At 38.6% G+C, this 14,231-nt stretch overlaps 1 protein-coding gene across 1 annotated transcript in view; it reads left to right on the top strand.

The window, feature by feature from the left end:
* Positions 1 to 13,975, top strand: part of LOC149302986 (transmembrane protein 232-like) — a 68,227-nt gene extending 54,252 nt beyond the window's left edge. The window contains exons 11-12 of the mRNA XM_089481732.1: positions 5,629 to 5,722; positions 13,796 to 13,975. Coding sequence (XP_089337858.1) covers positions 5,629 to 5,722; positions 13,796 to 13,975 — 274 coding nt within the window. The remainder of the gene's footprint in view (positions 1 to 5,628; positions 5,723 to 13,795) is intronic.
* The last annotated feature ends 256 nt before the right edge of the window (positions 13,976 to 14,231 follow it).

Consider the following 14,231-nt stretch of genomic DNA (forward strand, 5'->3'; position numbering starts at 1 on the left):
CTACTATTTGTCCCGAGTTTAGAAATACCCAATGTTTTTATGTTTTTTTGCTTTCTTCTACACGTTATGGGGCAATAAGTACAAGTAGCGTTTTGCTATTTCAAAACCATTTTTCTCTGAATCTGGTAATTCTGTCTCCATGTGGTATTTGGGGCATCTTTGAAGCCAGCAAATTAAATTTACCCCACCAAACCATATATTTTTGAAAACTAGACACCCCAGGGTATTTTAGATGCTGATAGTTTAACCCTTTCCATGCACTAATCCTACCACCAACCCTTGTCAAAGTTTGTGATAGTAATTGTTTTTGCTGTTTTTTAAACATACTTTGTACTTCAGGTGTAAAATTACAGCTCCTGGTATGTTGTTGCTGTCACACAACACCCCGATATGTGTTCAGCAACATCTCCTGAGTACATTGATACCCCACATGCATGGGTTTGTCAGATTGTTTGGGGGCAAAAGGGCCAAATTTGGAACATGCCTCCTCAGCCGTATACCGCTGCATGGCAACAATTGCAGCAAAAATAGTGGGGAAGGAAAGGGTTAATGGCTCTAATAAAAAAAATAAAAAAAAACCCTAAAAAAAAGTACAAAAAAAAAAAAGTAAAAAAAAATGTAAAAAAAAAGAACCCCAAAAACAATTGCCACTATGCAAGATCACTGTTTATGCAGTGATCAATGGCAATGAAGGGGTTAATATTAAATGGGTGGCTCTTATAAGAGCCTTTGGATCAATATATATATATATTATTGAGAATACCTAAAAACACACTGATCTGTCTCTCTCCCTCACTAGAAGCAAGTGAAGGAGGGAGGCAGATCCAATACTGATCAAAGGCAATGTTTAGAAAACATTGCCTTTGATTTATCAAATCATGATCACTCTTATGAGTGATCTGACCACTAGGGGTGTTATTCACTGGATGTCCATGACATCCAGCAACACCCCCCCCCGATGATGACAGCAGGCTCCGCCCCCGGCTTGATGGGCGCCGCCATCTTGAAACACCGCATGTGTTTCGAAGACGCCGGCACCGGGAAGGTAAGTTGAGCATTTAGGAAGCGATCGCGAGTCGCTTCCTTTGCTAAACAGGTGTTGCAAAGATGCCTCGATACTGAGGCATCTTAGCAACACCAGCTAAGCAAAGGAAGCGACTCGCGATCGCTTCCTAAACCCGTTTTTCGGCGGCGGGCGCCGCCATGTTTGAAAGACGTGCAGTCTTTCAAACATGTTTTTTTATTTGCTCCTAGGAGCGATCGGGGGGGGCCGGGAATGTTTTTTTTGGTGTTGCTCAATGCCTCGATGTCGAGGCATTAGAGCAACACCGTTTGAGTGAAAAAATCGATCACGGATCGATTTTTTCACCCGTTTAAAGACGTGCCGGTCCTGGCACGTCAATTGTCATAATCGTCACGATTTTCGGTGACGTGCCCGGACCGGCAATTGTCATCAAGGGGTTAAAAGGAGCTGTCAACACAGCTTTCAAAACAAATATATTCATATATTAAAACTACACATGGGATTTGTTTGAGGCAAATTCCCCTCTGTGAAACTGAGATCTGTGGCTTTATCTGCTCCATGGGCCAGAAAGTGCCAGGTCATCCCTGTGCCAAGATATAACACACATAACCATACATTTTGGGGATCTAAAGCATATGTATGTTACTTTTTAGTCTTAGAACATATTACATGAATTATTTATTATATTAAACAATAAAGTATAGAATTTGGGAAATGTGACAGATCTGCTGTAAGCAGTTGTTTTTAGTGGAAGTGTCCCAGTTGTTATTACTTTAAGTGGCATACCTCTTCTGCCACTTGGCTTTATTCTTTTACTTTACCTTATGAATAACTAAAGGAGTACAGCCTGGTGTATTTTTTAACTGTTTGACATTGTAGAGATGTACAATAATGATATACCTCCACTCAGAATCCACAAAGTATTTTATTTCAAAATCCTTTTCTTATCCAAACAACAATTCATTTGATGGATACCTGCCAAAGGTACAGCTGAGTTGACTGCACTGTAAAATTACCATTAATTTCACCAAATTTACTCAGAGTAGTCATCAGTGAAGTCAACTGAGCTTAGGTTTCAAACTAGTGTAAAAAGGATCACTGTCAACAATACTGCGTGGATGAGTTGTGGAGAAACAATTCAAGCTAGAGGAAATCAGTTCGGAGTAACAGAACCCAGAAGCAAGTATACAGAGAGACAACTCTTTGAATGAACAGAGAACGGTTGTCATAAACAGGTTCACAAATATACTGTCGTGTTTGATTTCTTTCCATAATATGATATCACTTTATTGGAAGGATTTGCATAAGACTCACTTCCTAACCATCTTAAAGTTGCTGTATTAATCTATGTGCTGTTAGCTGTCATTGCTACACACAACATGTAATGGTGCATATGAATAGTTATACTGTAGATATGTTGGATGCCTCAGTATTGCTTTTGCAAAACTCTTTGTAGGCACCACCTCATTGATAAGTCAAATAATAAACTGGATATATTTTTGTAGTTGAGAAACAAAAGAAAACACTTGAGAAATCTACAAGGTAGATTTGCAGAACTTTTGTCGTATATACATAGGATTAGGACAAATGTGATTTTATGTTCAGCATAGACAAACGTAGTATATATATATATATATATATATATATATATATATATATATATATATATATATATATATTGGATGAAATAGTTATATGGCAAAAAGAGAAAACTGGCCAAATGCCACATACTACCTCACATAAGATTGGCTCTCGGGACATAACCGATAAAATCACTTCTGTTCCATGTCTGGAATGAAAACATCTGCCTAGTAAAATATTAATGAAATATTCATTAGTAATTGCAGGACAGGAAAAAGAACAGATGCCTATTAACTGTCTACCTTTCATTCAAAACTAAATTTCAAAGAATTTGATGGATCTTTCCAGATGCCTTTTAGAACAAATTATATTATCTATAATTATAAAATAGAAAAGTATGACAAGAACATGAGGATGGTAGGAAGGTAATTTTTTTACTTCTAAGAGCAAAACAATAAAAAGAGCAACACAATAATGTTAAAAATGTGTTAAATTTGATGTGTATATGTTTTTTAATCTTACATTAATAACACACACATATGCCTCCTAAAAAAGAGCATTCTTAGAGCACTGTGTATTGTTAACATGAGTTTGTTCAATTTGATTAATGGATTTCTAAACCTGCTTCCTCCCACTCTAAAGAAATTATATGTCAAGAAGATTTTAGAGAGTATTTTGGCTGCTAGGTATTAGTACCCTATAACTAGGACTTGTGAGAGCATTTATTTTTAGTAATTTTTACTCTCAAAATAAAAAAAGTTGGGCACCTATTTTGGACTTTTGTGCTAATGTCATATGTCAGTGTTTCACCTGCACGTGATGGAAAATGTATTATGGTGGCTGGTTTAAATGAGACTATTATACATAAAATATCCAATTTCCCCTTCCTGGACCATTAAACAGTGGTGCATGGGGAGCCTGATCGCCCAATAAGATGATATTCTCTAGTAATGGATATCGGGGGCTACAATCCCCTAGACCAGCTGGCCTAGGCCAGAAATCACCACTGTTTATGACAGTTGTACAGCTCCTCTGACACCCCCCCTCAGTACTCAAAGCTTTAATATCACCTGGGAATGGTCCTGAAATGTAACATCCATTGGCGCTGTGGTGATAAGACCATTTTTAAAACATCCGGTGGTTGTGTGTTCTAAATTTGCTTTTAGCCCACAATAGCTAGCCATCTTAGCTGTCTCATGCCTTAAAGCTTGGTCAATCCATTATAAAGTTGGTCTTTCAAAACTGCAATTCTTCTTCAAAAACCCACTTTAGTGTCATGTGTGGTAATATGTGACGGTCGCCCTCTATATGTGCGTGATATACTCTAATTAAAAAAAATATGTTAAATGTACACCAGAAAAAACTATCCTATACTTTTGTTTTGTTCTGTATATATCAGTCAGTTTAATGTCATTATGTCAAATCAACCTCCATTTCAGTATAGCAAATTTTGAATTATTCTTCAGTAGTCTAAAATCATAGCGGCAAGTCCATACTAATATGGACGTTTTAGGCTACACGCATGCAAACATATTTTAAAGAGAAAACATGACATCATTTTGGGATTATTGATGCTTTTGTTTATGTGTACTCTTTTCACCTCTGTGTGTTGTACAACCTTTTTTTTGTCAACACACCAGTGTTTGTTCCATTGCCAGGAACTTCATTGTAAATGTGTTCAGCATTTGGTAATGTTACCCACCTTTGCTAATTTTCTGCTGTTACTTTAGTTGGCTTTTATTCCTGGCAGGAAATGTAAGGTGATCATTATCCTTTCAGTTTAGTCACTTATCCCATCTGTGATTTCTGTTACCATTCTGTTTGCTTCTCTTAAATTACTGACGGCCCTTTAGTTGTGAAATAAGTTTAAATACTTTTGGTTAGTGTGTATTACCAAGAAAATCTAATTGAACATATACTTCTTTCCTTGATTTTTTTAAAAATGCCATACAAATGAATAATGCAGCCCAGTCCTAAGCTTGATGGCGCTCCAGGGAAGAATCCTTTTTTTGCAACCCCCAATTGATTTCCCCATTTTGGTAAGCATTATGTCCTTACACAGTTATTGTGTGTTTACATAATTTCAATTCTAAACATATTTTCTGATTGCCTTGCTGTTTTATCGCAAAGTTATTGTGGCTGTTAGGGGTATATCACACTGGGTGCATAGATTTGGGCCTCGATGGAGCAACCCCCCCCCCAGTAAAGTGGTCTAGGAGCTACTACTGCATCAGAAAAGAACATGTCATTGACTGGTGCCCCCCCAATTAAGGCATCCCAGGCAACTGCTTGGGATGCCTGGTGCCAAAACTGCCCCTGCCTCCATTATACGTGTATGATAGAAGCATTACTGGAGAACTTTTTACTGGATTTAGCAGAAGAACTAAAAAAACCTGTATAGATATCTCAATAAATCTATCTGCTCCATAGCCCTTACAAATCAGTCTGCTTTGGGATAGGTTTATGGAATATTTTATCTAAAAGATATAACCACAATTGACAACACATTCTTAAAGTTTGTTGATTTGTATTCTAGCAATGTGGGGGAGTGTGGGAAAAATCAGATTATATGATAGCCGCATATAAGTATATAGCAAAAAAAAAAAATATAACAATAGTTGTATAGCATAGCAGTTAGATTTAAGTCGTTTTTAATTATGTTGCAAAGTGTCAATTAAGAAGGAGAATTGCAGTGTTACATAATGATGACGTCCATCTCCATATACAGTATGTATCCTGTTATTTATGTAAAAGACTGTGTCTCAGAAAACATTCCATGTTTAGTAATATTATGGAACAAACATTACACTTATAAGAAAGGTTTCCTCATTTAATCATGATAAACCTTATGATTTCAGGTGGCAAATGTAGCCATTATTGATTTATGTGAAATTCTCTATATTGGAAAACCATAAACACTGGAGGAATTATTTCATTCATTTTTTAACATATATATCTATATTTCATATATGTTACACCATGCTCCACCATTTATTTTATGTATGTATTTTTTTCAATAACAGAGAGGAGCTTTTGCTTGGTGGATCATCTTGTTCTCCACGTCCTAATTTTGTAACTCGTGCAAATATAGCCTTAAGGAAGGTCATAGAGGATCAGGTAATGAACAGTTTTTTTACATATGTGCTTCAATTTGAGATGTACTTTGTTTAGAATGACCCTGTGTTATTTTTAATATAGGAGTTAAAAGAAAATACTTTATTACGGTGTCATAACATGTTTTAGAAGTGTTAATTCCAGGTCAGCTGCCTTCTCCTGAGCCATACTTCTACAATTTTCTGTTGTTAATGTATGAAAATAAAAATGAGGGTTGTATTGTCGTCAGTGGGTATATTTCTTTTTCTACTTTAGCCAACCTAATTGCTCTTTTGCAATGCTTCTTTCTATTTTATAAATGTTGCTGCTGATCCCATATATATATTAAATGCCATTTTCTTTTCTTTTTTTATTTCCTGGCTGACCATTCTGTTAAACCACATTAATATTCCACTAAATCTTTCTGTTTTCACCTGAGAACAGTTCATCCAAGTCCAAAAGTTTCAGGTCAATGTAGTTGACCTTCCTAACATTGAACATTTGGTACCTAGGGTGCATTTTTGGTTGGGGTAACATCACCATGTCCTGACCTATGGTAACATACAAGTGCATGCAGTAGGGAGGCAGGTGAGCCATCATTTGCTAAGGCTTAAGGGCCAACCCTGCCTTGCATACATGACATGGTCCAGTACAAAGGAAGTCTTCTGATTGGTTAAAAAAAAAAACAATAAAGCAGCCAGAATTTACCATTTATATGCTATGCGTCAAATCCATGGATCTCTGCCAGTCTCATATCCTTCTTTGAAAGAAACATGATCAACTTCTCTCATTTTAATTTGTCTGTTTTGCAAAACGGGTTATGTTTAGAGAACTTATGTTTAGTCTGAACTTATAAAGTAAATATAAAAGTAAATATAATGGTTTTCTTCATAGTATTCCATTACACAAGCAACCTGTAAATAATTTTAAATTCATTCTTAGTAAATGTACTTCAGTACCTCATGCTAAACACACATTTTTGAAATGCTTTTCTAGAGTAACCAAGCTCACCATTGTACTTGCTACTTTATTAGGTACACCTGTTCAGTTGCTTGTTACCACAAATAGATAATCAGCCAATCACATGGCAGCAACTCAATGCATTTTGGGAATGTAGACCTGGTCAAGACAACAAAAATGCCTTGTTGATGTCAGAGGTCAGAGGAGAATGGGCAGACTGGTTCGATATGACAGAAAGGCAACAGTAACTCAAATAATTCGCACAGGCTCACCAAAATTGGACAACGGAAGACTGGAAGAACATTGCCTGGTCTGATGCATCTCAATTCCAGCTGCGACATTCAGATGGCAGGGTCAGACTTTAGTGTAAACAACATGAAAGCATGGATCCAGCCCGCCTTGCATCAACGGTTCAGGCTGGCAGTGGTGGTGTAATGGTGTGGTGGATAATTTTTGGCACACTTTGTGCCCCTTAGTACCAATTGAGCATCGTTTAAAAGCGACAGCCAACCTGAGTATTGTTGCTGACCATGTCCATCCCTTTATGAGCACAGTGTACCCATCTTCTGATGGCTACTTCCAGCAGTATAATGCACCATGTCACAAACCTCACATCATCTCAAACTGGTTTCTTAAACATGACAATGAGTTCACTGTACTGCAATGGCCTCCACAGTCACCAAATCTCAATCAAATAGAGCACATTTGAGATGTGGTGGAACGGGAGATTCGCATCATGGATGTGCAGCCGACAAACCTGCTGAAACTGCGTGATGCCATCATGTCCATATAGACCAAATCTCTGAGGAATGTTTCCATAACCTTGTAGAAAGTATGCCATGAAGAATGAAGGCAAAAAGGGGTCCAACCCGGTACTAGCAAGGTGTACCTAATAAAGTGGCCAGTGAGTGTACTTTCTTGCTCTTCATTTTCATTGGTTTCCTGTGATGAAAAAGTAATTTTAAATGGATAATTTTAGTAAATAAACATACAGATACAGAATTAGGCACACCAGTCAAAAATAAATAACTAAATGAATAAGCATATTGAGAAGTGGTGCAACACTCAAACCTGTGCCCAAAAGGTATAGGCAAATACAATATGGTACCCAGACAGAATAAATGAGCAAATATATATATATGCCAAAAAAGCAGAGCATACATTAATGCAATCAAATAGATACATACATGGCAGAAGAGAGGAGACTGTGGAGCAGATCCCCAACATTTCGACAGAGGTTTTTATCTTGGGAGATCTGTTCAGATCACCTTTGATAAAGACCTCTGTGCCGAAACATTGGGAATCTCCTCTGCATTCTACGATTTTCTGCAATGTAGGTATCTATTAAATTGCATTAGTGTTTACTCTGTACAACACTTTTGTGCTTAATAAATTGCTCTGCTTTTTGGTAGTTTCTTTGCTTCTTATTTTGTTTGAGAACTCTTCTATATTACAGTGATCTTTAATAAGTATACCTTTTTACCTTATGCTAATAAACACAGCTAAACTCACACTTTTAAAATACTTTTGTAGAGCTTTTAAAACAAGCTTGTCACTGTATTCAACCTTTCTGACTATTCCTTTCCATTGTATTCCTGGGTTTTGGCAATAATATGCTAGAATAGAAATATGACTAAATAGTCTTTTTAAGTCAATTTGTAGAAAGTTATTTTGAGACAATTACCTTTTCTGTTATAACCACATAAAAGCAATTGAAAAAGTTTTGCTTCTTCCCAGACTATATACAAAAACTAGTTGCCATGACAAGTGCTGATTCCACCTGACAGAAACCTGATTTCTGAGTGTTCAGCAACAATTTTGTGTGATGTGTATGTTGAACATGAAATTGAAATACCTGGACTCCATTTGCTAGTGATCATCGTTTACTCTTGACAGTTCAGAAAGATATTTAATCATATTGTTCTTGGTAGAATCTAAAGGAGCTATGAATGCTGAAGGTTATGTTATTATGCTGTTGAATTATTGGTTCACTGCACCAATCTCAGTATTATTTCATTTTGGGAACACCACCTTCACATAAACTTATTTCCCTGTCAAGAGCTGGAAACTGAAAATATGCAAAGTTAACAAATCTTCTTCTGCACGATTCACCTAACTGTAGTAGAGGCTGAAATGGCAAACCTGGAAGTTTTGTTTCAAATTTTATAGTTAACCTAAATAGTACATATTTCTAGTTGCGCTTTGACATTATAGAAAAGAAGATTGTATAAAAAAGGATTGTTGAATCAGTGTTTCATATTCTGCAGAAACTGAGACAGTAAATGTACAGAGCCCAGATCTGACCTCTTACCCATCAGATCATACCATACATAATATATCACCCACTAGTTTCATACTCCAGTAATTTAAGTAACATGTTTAATGCCTTACTATTGAAAGATTTGAGTGTCTAAGGGAAACAGTGGTATAAGCAAATTATACAATAAAGCAAATTATTTGTATTTGCTCTTTTCAAGATTCTTTAGAGATCGTATAGCAGAGGCAAATCTGCTATTTATATCCCTTGCCACATAAAAGAAAAATATAATACAGATAATTTATGCTATTCTGAGACATGAAAAGTTCACAGAGGTAAATAGTTTTTAACCTTAGATTGTGCCCAGAAACACTGGCCACCAAGGATCTTGTGATTCTAATTAGATGAACGTACATAAAAATGGGAAACAGAAATCCTAATAGAGATCATTTGGACACTCATTGACAGGGTGGATCCATCCAAGTAATGTAGACGCCAAGTACCCAAATTAATCCTCACTGTGCCAACAACTAATGTGTGAAATGCCATCAGTAATTGTGAAAGCAGGTATCATTGTGTGTCCGGAAAAGTTCCTGGCAGCAAAATGTCTTGTTCAGTCATAATGGGCATAAAATTCTAATGACAATTGTGGAAAAGTGCAAACTAAATATCATTCATCTTTTAGTAGCATTATTTCAAACTAGAATTATTTGAATAATATTATGTTTTTTTAATTCAAAATGCAGCATTTCCTGCAAAAGATGTCTAAATTCAGTAGATAGTTATCCATGTTAAATATGATATTTTAGCTGCATTTTGATATTAATTTTAATTAATGTTTAGATGTAATTTCCAATAGGCATGATCAGGCTAGTAGATAGCACCTTCTGGCCCATTGAGCATGTAAAGCTAACCCCATAACCCCCTTCCTGGATCTAACATATGCACATTCTTAAACATTCATTTTGTCTCACTTTCAGTCCTAGACGTTGTAGCTCCTGAAACTGTGTGCCACCCCCTACACCGTCCACACAAACCTATCTCGTCCAAAAGTGTTAACGTACTGAGGAGCAAATATGGAGCCCTCCATCTCGCTATTATTTCATTAATCTCCTCCCTTTCTCTTCTCATAACCCAAAACGCCTGTTCTCCATATTTAAGCCCCTCCTTTGTCACCCAGCACCTCCCTCACCTTCCAACTTCTCTGCCCAAGAATTTGACACCTACTTCAAAAAATACAATTGGCACCATCATGGATAACATCCGCCTCCCTTCTGAGGTACTCATGTCCTCCCACCTCACCACATGCCCCTCGACCCTGTACCCTCACATCTCCTATCATCCCTTTCTGACATCCTTACCCCAATTCTACCAATACCTTCAATCTCTCTCTTTGCTTTGGTATATTCCCATCCTCATTTAAACATGCTATCATCTCACCCATCCTAAAGAACCCCTCACTTGATCCCAGAAATTACTGTCCAGTTTCCATTCTACCCCTGGCATCCAAACTGTCGGAATGATTGATTTATAATCAACTGAATTTCTCTCTTCTTTGCCCTCTATCTGTTTTATGCCCACAGCATTCCACCGAGACCACACTCCTCACCTCTAAAACAAAAGGCCATTTTTCACTACTAATAGTCTTGGACCACTCTGAAGCTTTTGACACAGTTGACTACACACCCTTCATGCTCATGGCATTCGTCACAAAGCTCTTTCTTGATCTCAAATCCTAGCTCTCTGACCATACTTTTAGTGTCTACTTTACTGGAACCTGTTCTGCTCCCCTACCGCTATCTATTGATGTTCTTCGTGGCTCAGTTCTTGGGCCTCTACTCTTCTCCATCTACACCTCTTCACTTGGACGACTCCAATACTGCAGTACCACCTATACACAGATTGTTACAGGGTCACCGTACCCAAGGCTGGGTACCCCTGTTTGAGGGATGAGGAATCACCAGTCAGTCCCTCATACGGATAGCACTCAGCTATCCACGGATCATCCAGACCACCATTCGTAGTAAACCAAGAAGAACTCTCTTTATTACAAACACACAGAACTTTATACAATCTCAATGCAATGTGTACCGAACCCAACCCCCAATCCCATCAGCCACATCCCATCACAAATCCCATCAGTATACAGGGGATGTATCAAGTGAGGGGATTACAGAATACAATGGGTTCCCCCACCTGTGTTATCCCCCCTGTAGTGCGGGTGCCGTCTGGGCAGACAGGGCTGTGTTGGCTGATTAAGAGCCCCAGCCAGATTATAGGATTGTCTCTTTGAAGGCTGGGGCTGAATCCACATCAGTCTCTGGGCCGGTTACACAATAAACACAATATAATATATTACCGGGTCACGGTATACAGAACCGGACACAAAAGTGCTCCGTGACCCGGCTAAACTTCATATGACACATGAGCCAGCTAGCCTGGCCCTGTCACACAGATGACATCTACATTTCCTCTCCTGACCTTTCATCATCCTTTCTAACTCACCTCACCGACTGTCTATTCTGGAATTGCATTACCTGAAGCTGAACATCTCCAATACTGAGTTTATGGTAATCCAGCCATCCACCCTGTCCATAATTATTGATATCTCTATCACTGTTGACAACCCCACTATCCAACTGACAGACCACGTTCGCTGCCTTGGTTTAACACTTGTCTCTTCAATCTCCTTCATTCCTCACACCCAGTCCCTCACCAAATCCTGCCGCCTTCACCGCTGTGCGATATCCCACCAGAATTACTGCAACTCTCTACTAACTGGTCTCCCCCTCTCCCACCTTTCACCACTCCAATCCATCCACACCAGCTAGACTAATTTACCTCTGTCACCATTCCTCATCTGCCGCTCCTCAGTGCCAATTGTTTAACTGGCATCCCCATTACAGTCAAATTCAAACTTCTGGCCGTGACCAACCACTCTGCACCCCCAGATAGCTCCTCCCTCGTATCTAAATACCCCCTCACCGCCCTCTTTGTTCCTCTCACAGCCTTCATCTCTCTCACACCATCATTACCTCTTCCCACTGCCACATACAGTATTTCACCCTTGCTGTACACCTTCTCTGGAATTGTGATCACATGCAAATTGTAAAAGCTCTCTGAAAACCCACCACTTTCGAGAAGCATACAACTTTTCCTCATAACCCTCTCAGCTAGCATCCTGTCTAAGCCATATGAACGACCAACAACCTCTACAGCTTATCCTGACTAGACCAACTCATTCCCATCCAAGCAGTCCTCTACTACTGTTTCACTTCTCTCTCAACCAACTTGATTCCCAGCTCCCAAGAGCAGGGCCCTTTTCTTTTGTTGTGCCAGTTTGTTATTGTTTGTGATTTTAACCCCTTCAGTCCTAGGGGTTTTTGGTACCTCATTTTGCCATTTTGGCAATATGTCGGTTCAGCGATTAGTGTACCCATGTAAACTATATATTGTTTTGTAAGAAGAGAAAAAGGGCTTTCTTTTAATACCATGTATCCTTAGTTAGATAATTAGCTGAAATTACTTTCTGTCTGTAAAGCAGACCACCCAGAATATCCTGTCAGGGGTAATTGGAGACTCTTCATGGCCACCAATCACTGTGAAAGGTGGCCGCAGAAATTTTTTCTTGAGCTTTTTTTCACCGACACTTCTGTGTTGCTTAGATTTTTATGTGCGGGGTATGTGTTACAGCAGAGAATCCCGTCCAACATTGTTTATCTGCATCTCCTGATTACAGAAATACCCCATATCCTTATTTTTTTTTCTCTCTAGAGGGCCATATCCACCCTTACATATAGTACCCTATAGGGTAGTATTTTTCATACTTTCATACCCCCATGTCTTTGGGGGTTGTGAATGGGGGGAAGGGGTTTTTACCTTTTAGATGTTGTGCTAGGGCAATGGGATGTAAGGGTTTTGTCTTATTTTTTTTATCATTTTTATAATTTATTATTTAATTTTTTTTAAATAAATTTTGCACTTGACCTCTTGAACATGTTATTAATGACAGTGATGTCACAATGATATCACTTAGCTGACTTTGTTTATTTATTTTTTATTATTTATCGTATTATTTTAGTGATTTTTTTATCATTAAAAAAATCACTTACACTTTATTTTCTTTTTGTTTCATTTTTCTGCTTGTGATAAGAGTGAGAAACATGGGTTCTCACTCTCCTCCCTGCGCTCCCCCTCCCTGTGTGTCAGGATTCCATCCTACTAGCCCGGACCATGGATGATTTATTTTGCTGTAGTCCTGCTTCTACCACTAGTGGCCACCCTCCCCCTCCCTCTGGAGTGCTCAGGATCAGATTACCATGTCAGCTGAGTCTGATCACCTGAGTAGAACCTGCCTTTATTAACCTGCCCTTTAGTCAGGGCCTTTGCATTGGAGTGTTTAGACCGCTCTGTTTTGGCCTTGAACCAGTGCCTGTACCTGGACTACCTGCCTGTACCTGGACTGCCTCCGTATCCGTCAGCCCTGCCAGTGGGCATCCTGCCTAGAGACTTACTGTCTTTACTTGCTGGTCCTATCACCTTCATCAATACAGTACCTTTCCAAGTATTCTGTTTGTGCTGTGTTTCATTGCGCCTGTCCGTACTATCCCACTTACCGTCATGCATCGTGGGGTACAAACGGAACCCCTTGTATCCCCTGCTACTGGGCTCCTACCCGACCTGCTTACCTGGATCCTGACACTGTGATCCCCCTGAGACTTGCATTGGGGTTCACACTGTCTGTGATCAGTGTGTCACTTCACAGAGTGTATTGTTAACAACCAGAGAATATTAAAGCTTTTCATTTTAGGTATATTATCATACTTTTCTGTTTTATTTTTTCTTATTGTAATGCTAAACAAGTTTGTTCTTATCTACAGTTGGAAAAGGAGCTAAAAATTAAGATGGAGGAAGAGGAAAAAATTATAAAGAAGGAACAGCAGCAAAAGAAAAATAAGGAACAACAACACTTCAAAGAAGTCATGAAAAAGAGAGAAGAAATATTAAAGAAATCTACCAAGCCTTATGAGCTTCCTTTGATAAAAAAAGACACCAAATAAAATTACCTTGATTAAACAGAGCTAATTAATAGACTTGGGCACCAGAGGGCTCTTCGTGTTCGTCTTCGTACTCGTCTTCGGAGAAAAAAAAAACCTTTGTATTCCGCGAATATTCGCCCATTCCTGTCTTCTTTTCGGGTGAATATTCGTGGACATTCTTCGTGCTCGTTTCATCTTCGTTTTCTCCCGGCTGCGTAGCAGGGGTTAATACGGGGTTAAAAACACATCGGAGCAGCAGCAGCAGCAGATGCGTTCA

This window comes from Sceloporus occidentalis, unplaced genomic scaffold (genome assembly GCF_023333645.1).
Source record: "Sceloporus occidentalis isolate IW3139 unplaced genomic scaffold, rSceOcc1.0.p SCAF_16, whole genome shotgun sequence".
In the NCBI taxonomy this organism is placed as follows: Eukaryota; Metazoa; Chordata; class Lepidosauria; order Squamata; family Phrynosomatidae; genus Sceloporus; species Sceloporus occidentalis.